Source organism: Quercus lobata, chromosome 6, assembly GCF_001633185.2.
Source record: "Quercus lobata isolate SW786 chromosome 6, ValleyOak3.0 Primary Assembly, whole genome shotgun sequence".
In the NCBI taxonomy this organism is placed as follows: domain Eukaryota; kingdom Viridiplantae; phylum Streptophyta; class Magnoliopsida; order Fagales; family Fagaceae; genus Quercus; species Quercus lobata.
Window position 1 is genome coordinate 9,789,760 of NC_044909.1, and position 7,421 is coordinate 9,797,180.

The following is a 7,421-nucleotide window of genomic DNA, read 5'->3' on the forward strand; positions in this document are numbered from 1 at the left end:
TTTTTTTTTAATTGCATTAAATGGCTAAATATATAAATATATTTGTTATATTAGTTAATATAGAATTTCAAGTGACTCACTATTATTATGAAGGTTGTGATAATATATATATACATATATATATATATATGTAATTTGTAATTAATTTGTGCATAACATGAACATGAACTGATGAACATGCTACCAATTTAAATATGAAAGAAAGAAAGAAATTCCGCATAAATTTATTGCACTAAGCCTCAAACTATATCAAGCTGCCTGCTAGTAGGTGTAACCCCACAAAGTTCGAATCCATGGTGAAGGTGAACTTCATTTCATACAACGTGAGAGTTATTATCTCTCTTGACTTGCACAGAGAGCTCTAGCTTCGTGATTTATGTCAGAAAAATCGGCTACAACTTGGCCACACTTATCCTATAAAATGGTTGAATGGCCGGCATTTCTACTGCAAGCCAGTTTCGACTATCGATAGAGCAATACACTGTGATTGAGAAATGGCCTTGAAATTAGTTCTCTTTGTTACTGTAATGGTTGTTGCATTGGCACTTCCAATAGCTAAAGGCACTAGTGTTGTGGTTGAGGTCCAGCCGTCTTTTGTGCCTTGCAGTTTAGGTGCGAATGTTACTGCCACCCCACCTTTCCCAAGTAAGTTTGCTCAGAATTTGTTACAGTTAGTCCAATGCACCATGACTACACACATTAGTCTCAGCTAATAAGGTACTTCAATCTCACCATTGTTTTGTTATGTTTACTTCTAGATGCTCAAGTACAACTGCGGTGTGGAGCTGGAAATGTGGTTGCTAGTACAACAACCAATGCCAGTGGAGTATTTTCATTTTCCTTGGATTCTACACGACTTTCTCTCTTACCAACAGTACCCTTGAATCTTTGCAATCTAGTGGTTACAACACCCCTCTCCACCTGCAACTCCACGCTTCCTCTTGTGGGAGTCTTGGAATCACGCATACAGTTCATTAGAAGCAGTGTTTTAGGGCTTCGTATTGTTCTCACCTTTGGGCCAGTTGGGTTCCGTTACAATTCCTTAACTTGAGGAATAGAAGAGTATTTACATGAATAAGGTCAATTGAACCAATGATATAGTATTTTCCTTTCCAACTCTTTAATAATGTTATGAAGATTGTCATCCAATCTGTAAACTCCTTTCCTAATTAAGGAGTACTCCTGTCGTCATATATAATTAATAAAGCCTTTAATGTCCTTCAAATGAATGTGGACTACATTGTGGATTTCGTTTGACTTGTATATGATAATCAAGGCTATGTTAATTGGCAAAAAGCCTTTTTGATGGTGTTCGTTTTGGTATTATTGTATGAAGGAAGTAAAAGTTTGATTTCAAAACTTATTTTAACCGGAAAGAATTATAGCGTTTAGAATATTTGGTAAACTACGGGCTTAAGTGTTGGAATATTTTTGTGAAAATCATAATATTTTATATTTATTATTATTTTTAACCATTTGTTATGAGTTGGCTGCCTAGTAAACGTTAGGGGCTAACGTTTTTCTATTATTCAATCTTAATTCATTGCTTTAAACCATCATCTTTAATTGGTTGAGTTTGTACACTTTTTATGTTACCGTTGGCATTGATATATTATGATTCAATATAATTACTATTTACTGTCCATTTTAAAGATAATTATAACAACAATAAAGTAAATTTAAAACCCAAATAAACTTGATCTTTATTGTATGTTTCTTCAACCAATATGAATATGCAGCCAACATGTCCGAGTTTGAATGAGAAAATCAATTTTCTTATGGGTACCATTTTCATGTAAAAAAGAAAACTACCTACATTTTTGCTGAATCAAAATTCGAATCTCATGAAAGTAAGATATCCTTCGATATACTATATTTTTGGGTAAAAGAAAAGCTATTCTACAAGCAGTGTAGGCTTGTAAGGATAATCAGTAAGGTGGCTAAGTTGTTGTATCCCGAGGGCGGCATGCACAATTTTATTAGTCGACTGCACCGGAAATGGGAATGCCAACAGGTTGGGTTCGGGCTGGGTTTCTTTATACCCGAACCCGCTCCGCGGGCTTGTACTCATTACCTGAACTCTGCTCGTTTAATAGACGAGTTCTTTTTGTTAGGACGTATGTGTTTCACTTGTTAGGAACATATGTCACTACTTTATGTAATTGGCTTATCCTTTGACAAAACGCACTATACTTGAATTTGGGTAGATTTAGGATGTGTTTAAATACTTCAAGAAACCATGTTTCAAGATCAAGTATTGAAACCTTCATATCTGTCCAAGAAAACAAGTTGATAGTGCAAATTCATTAAAGCTCGACAGCTGGCTCGATAGCTGCATCTATCGAGCTTAAGAAAGCTGTTCAAAAACTGGTGTGCTCGACACCTCCTATCTGTCGAGGTTTAAGAATTTCAGAATTCAAATATGATTTTCTTGGGATCCGTGAACATGTCTTTGGGCTTTCTTTTTTCTTAACCCTAGACATATAAAAGGATTGTTTTAAAGGCCGTCAAACAGTTCACAAGTTGCACAAGTGTTAAGCAAACTCTGTATAAGGATATTGTGATCGGAGACGAAGTTTTTACCCTAGTTCATCTCTTTCTCTTGAAGAAGTTGCTGTATATGTGCATCGTAGGGTTTTGTGATCAAGCATCTTTTTGATCTTCATTGTGTGGATGAACTGAATAACTTTGCAACCAACAACCTACTTAGTTGGTGATTGAAGTCGCGTACAGGGATCCACGCAATTGGTTAGTCACGTACTTGGGAGTCGTGCCTCAGAAAGGGGAACAGTCTCTACAAAACATGCCCAATTGGGTATTGGTGTAAGGGTTTAACTATAGGTTGGTAAGGTACTTGGGATTCCTTTACTTGTAACCGCTTGTTGTGATAATAGTGGAGTTTCGGTAGTGGTAACAAGAAAATCACCCTGTGGGGTTTTTGCCGTTAGGTTTTCCCCATTCGCAAACAAATCACCGTGTTATTTATTTTTCTGTTGCATAATTAGTTTATTGGAGATTTGTTTGTGCTACCACGTTTTTGTATGATAAATTGATTAATTAATAACTTGGCTAATTAATTAATTAATTTTTATCACAAGGGGTCATTCAGTTTATGGCCTATCATTTTTTTTTTTTTTAATTTTTTTTTTCAGGCCACAAACCCGCCTTGTCTAGCCAGGTTAGATTTGGGCAAAATCCGCAGCCATATAAAAGAAAAGGATGGAATTAAAGCCTATACCGTGGCCCAAGCAAAAAAAAAATCGTATTTTCTCATATTCAAATTTGAGTAGCAAGCACAATTTTTCAATGGAGGAGTCACTGATTAGCAAAAACTTGAACAAATAATCGCTAAAAAAAAAAAAAAATCCAAAAAATAGAGAAGAAAATTAATGCATGTGTTGAAAATAGAAAGTATAAGTGGTGTTTGGAGAAAAGGAAAATGTGAGAGAAAAGAATGGTGGAGGGCCGGTGTTGAGATCGAGCGATGGTTGGCAGTGACAGAGCTTGAGGGTGAGTGAGATTGAGCTACAGTGGGAGAGGAAAGTAAGGGAAATTGGATGGGGCGACTAAGTGAAATGTGAGGGTGAGGGTGAGGGTAGGGTTTATAAGTTTATATATATAGATATATCTATATATATATATATATATATATATAAATGGTTTTTTGGTAATTTTAGTTTTAATCGGGTCAGGGTTGGGTTCGGGTCCGAGTTCAGGGCGGGTTTCATAAAAACTTGGACCTGTTTCGGGTTTTATTTTAAAAATTCAAACCCGACCCTATTGTTTTACGGGTCAGGTAAAACCCATCCTCTTAGGGTCAAGTTGGGCCAAATACCCACAAGTCGGGTACTTTTAGCCATACGTAACCGGAAACCCCATAGACGATGTGTCTCATCTGAAGACAGGGACATGGTCCACGCCTCAACTCTAGCAACTTTTTTTTTTTTTTTTGGTTATATTTGATTTTTCAAATCCATTCCCTCAAGGCCTTCTTCAATTCTTTCATTCATGACTTGTTATACTCTTCCAATTACATGTTGTACAACTCTTCCTCTCCTCATTTTCACTCTTATTCTCCCCCTCTTCTTTTGGACCCAAGCAATATTCTTCCAACAGTTCTTTCTCTTCCATCTTATTTTTCATATTAATTTTTCATGGAAAATGATTGGCTCCAAACATATTAATTTGGAGCTATTTTGCTCAAACTTATTATATGACGGTTAAGGAGACCATTCATGTGTAGTTTTTGTCATATGCTCTTTTAATATATTACGTGGCTTGTTTAAGTAATACACATAGATAGTCTTATAAATTATCACATAATAGGTTGAAAAAGATAACTCCAATCAAGTTTGGAACTAAACTTTTCCCATTTTTCATTACTCTTTTTTGTCCCATTTATATGTCAAAAACTCCATTTCTTTAACATTTTAATTGTTTTGGTAGTTTTTTTTTTTTCATTGTTTCTAATATTTTATTATTGATCTAATTGTTCCATCACATTTTCTATGAATTTTCTTTTCATTCATCTCATTATGATATGATAACATAAATAGCAATTGTTGGAAATGTCCGATATAAATTTGATAAAATCCAAAAACCAAAAAAATTGATTCAAGAATAGTATTTTCTTTTTGACTCTATCAAAACTCGCAACATTATGTTTTACTCACCAAAACTACAAAAAGAGAACGAGATCATTTTTATATTATAATCTATTCCTCCTTCTTTTCACTGCATCAACACCAAAACATACATACATAATTAGCCTTCACTTTCTTAATTTTTCCAAATTCTTATTCTAGTAGTTGAAATTGGTAAATTAACTAAAAAAAAAAAGAATAGAAAAAAATGGCATATTTTCAAACTCAAAAATTTAAGCCTTTTGTATTCAAGATTTTTTTTTTATTTTTTTATTTATTTTTTTTATAATGATTAATTTGAAATCTTCCTTTTCATAAAATTAATTCCACAAAGAGAGGGCATGCTTATAGGAACGGAAGTCAGAGCTTTTGTCTAACCAATATTTATTGTAGTGTTGAGGTCCTTGAGGCACTGGTGGTCCAAGACGAGTTGATACCTTCAATATAGAAACACTACATATGGGCAAGTTGGCTATTTATATTTTTTGGGCCTCTTTGGACCAATTTAACTTTTGAGAGGAAGTTACTTACAAGTCTCCAAAGTATAGGATACATACTTTTACTATAAACCCCATTCAAAAAAAAAAAAAAAAATTAGGGGTTGGGAAGGCCATGGCATCACTTGGTCTCTAGATTAGATTCAAATCTTTGATCCTAAATTGTTGTCAACATGTTTTATATCGATGTATATACTACTTTGTTGTTATTATTTTCGTATTTTTACATTTAAATAAATTAGTGGGTAATACAATGTACAGCCCCCGATATACGAGGGCAAATATAATTAGTTGATTTTATTGAGATATTAATGTACTTCTTCAACCTGTTCAATGGGGTGGAGCCCAAGGTTATCGCTCTTGCAGTCAAATATTTTATATTCTAGATAGTTCCTTTTTATTTGAAACTATTTTTAATTATAAATGTTTACAAGAAAATATCAATTTTAATATAAAAACTTATGAAATAGATATAAATTTGTTCTTTGAATCTCAAATAGGATTTTTTGATAAATTTTTAATCAACATAAAAAATATAACATAAGATTTTAATGAAATTCTCACACGTCAACAAAAAATTCATAAAAAATGTATATTTTTATTCACTTATTATATATAATTAAAGATAATAAAATAATATTAACCAACTTCCACATAACATTTTGTCTTTAATTGCATTAAATGGCTCAATATATAAATATATTTGTTATATTAGTTAATATAGAATTTCAAGTGACTCACTATTATTATGAAGGTTGTGATAATATATATATATATATATATGTATGTGTAATTTGTAATTAATTTGTGCATAACATGAACATGAACTGATGAACATGCTACCAATTTAAATATGAAAGAAAGAAAGAAATTCCGCTTAAATTTATTGCACTAAGCCTCAAACTATATCAAGCTGCCTGCTAGTAGGTGTAACCCCACAAAGTTCGAATCCATGGTGAAGGTGAACTTCATGTCATACAACATGAGAGTTATTATCTCTCTTGACTTGCACAGAGAGCTCTAGCTTCGTGATTTATGTCAGAAAAATCGGCTGCAACTTGGCCACACTTATCCTATAAAATGGTTGAATGGCCGGCATTTCTACTACAAGCCAGTTTCGACTATCGATAGAGCAATACACTGTGATTGAGAAATGGCCTTGAAGTTAGTTCTCTTTGTTACCGTAATGGTTGCTGCATTGGCACTTCCAATAGCTAAAGGCACTAATGTTGTGGTTGAGGTCCAGCCGTCTTTTGTGCCTTGCAGTTTAGGTGCGAATGTTACTGCCACCCCGCCTTTCCCAAGTAAGTTTGCTCTGAATTTGTTACTGTTAGTCCAATGCACCATGACTACACACATTAGTCTCAGCTAATAAGGTACTTCAATCTCACCATTGTTTTGTTATGTTTACTTCTAGATGCTCAAGTACAACTGCGGTGTGGAGCTAGAAATGTGGTTGCTAGTGCAACAACCAATGCCAGTGGAGTATTTTCATTTTCCTTGGATTCTACACAACTTTTTCTCTCACCAACAGTACTCTTGAATCTTTGCAATCTAGTGGTTACAACACCCCTCTCCACCTGCAACTCCACGCTTCCTCCTGTGGGAGTCTTGGAATCGCGCATACAGTTCATTAGAAGCAGTGTTTTGGGGCTCCGTATTGTTCTCACGTTTGGGCCAATTGGGTTCCGTTACAGTTCATCAACTTGAGGAATAGAAGAGTATTTACATGAATAAGGTCAATTGAACCAATGATATAGTACATTCCTTTCCAACTCTTTAATAATGTTATGAAGATTATCATCCAATCCGTAAACTCCTTTCCTAATTAAGGAGTACTCCTGTCGCTATATATAATTAATAAAGCCTTTAATGTCCTTCAAATGAACATAGACTTAGTTTTGGATTTCGTTTGACTTGTATATGATAATCAAGGCTATGTTAATTGGCAAAAAACCTTTTTGATGGTGTTCGTTTTGGTATTATTGTACGAAGGAAGTAAAAGTTTAATTTGAAAACTTATTTTAACCGGAAAGAATTGTAGCGTTTAGAATATTTGGTAAACTACGGGGTTAAGTGTTGGAATATTTTTATAAAAATCATAATATTTTATATTTATTATTATTTTTAACTATTTGTTAAGAGTTGGCTGCCTAGTAAACGTTAGTGGCTAACGTTTTTCTATTATTCAATCTTAATTCATTGCTTTAAACCATCATCTTTAATTGGTTGAGTTTGTACATTTTTTATGTTACCGTTGACATTGATATATTATGATTCA

General features: G+C 33.7%; 2 protein-coding genes across 2 annotated transcripts; both read left to right on the top strand.

Annotated features, from left to right (window-relative positions):
- Positions 1–441: 441 nt before the first annotated feature.
- LOC115994125 (phylloplanin-like) lies at positions 442–1,313 on the top strand. Its single transcript, XM_031118156.1, has 2 exons — positions 442–645; positions 759–1,313. Exons 1-2 carry the CDS (start codon positions 495–497, stop codon positions 1,049–1,051), a joined length of 444 nt encoding a protein of 147 aa, XP_030974016.1. The 5' UTR covers positions 442–494; the 3' UTR covers positions 1,052–1,313.
- A 4,919-nt stretch (positions 1,314–6,232) lies between these two features.
- Positions 6,233–7,118, top strand: LOC115994126 (phylloplanin-like). Its single transcript, XM_031118157.1, has 2 exons — positions 6,233–6,444; positions 6,558–7,118. The coding sequence occupies exons 1-2, from the start codon at positions 6,294–6,296 to the stop codon at positions 6,848–6,850; spliced, it is 444 nt and encodes a 147-aa protein (XP_030974017.1). The 5' UTR covers positions 6,233–6,293; the 3' UTR covers positions 6,851–7,118.
- Positions 7,119–7,421: the final 303 nt, after the last annotated feature.

What these genes read in the sequence shown, in the direction of transcription:
- LOC115994125 (XM_031118156.1), top strand. Translation starts at nt 495, where the DNA reads ATGGCCTTGAAATTAGTTCTCTTTGTTACTGTAATGGTTGTTGCATTG. An exon ending in TGCCACCCCACCTTTCCCAA is followed by an intron (nt 646 to 758) that starts GTAAGTTTGCTC and finishes GTTTACTTCTAG; the next exon opens with ATGCTCAAGTACAACTGCGG.
- LOC115994126 (XM_031118157.1), top strand. Translation starts at nt 6,294, where the DNA reads ATGGCCTTGAAGTTAGTTCTCTTTGTTACCGTAATGGTTGCTGCATTG. An exon ending in TGCCACCCCGCCTTTCCCAA is followed by an intron (nt 6,445 to 6,557) that starts GTAAGTTTGCTC and finishes GTTTACTTCTAG; the next exon opens with ATGCTCAAGTACAACTGCGG.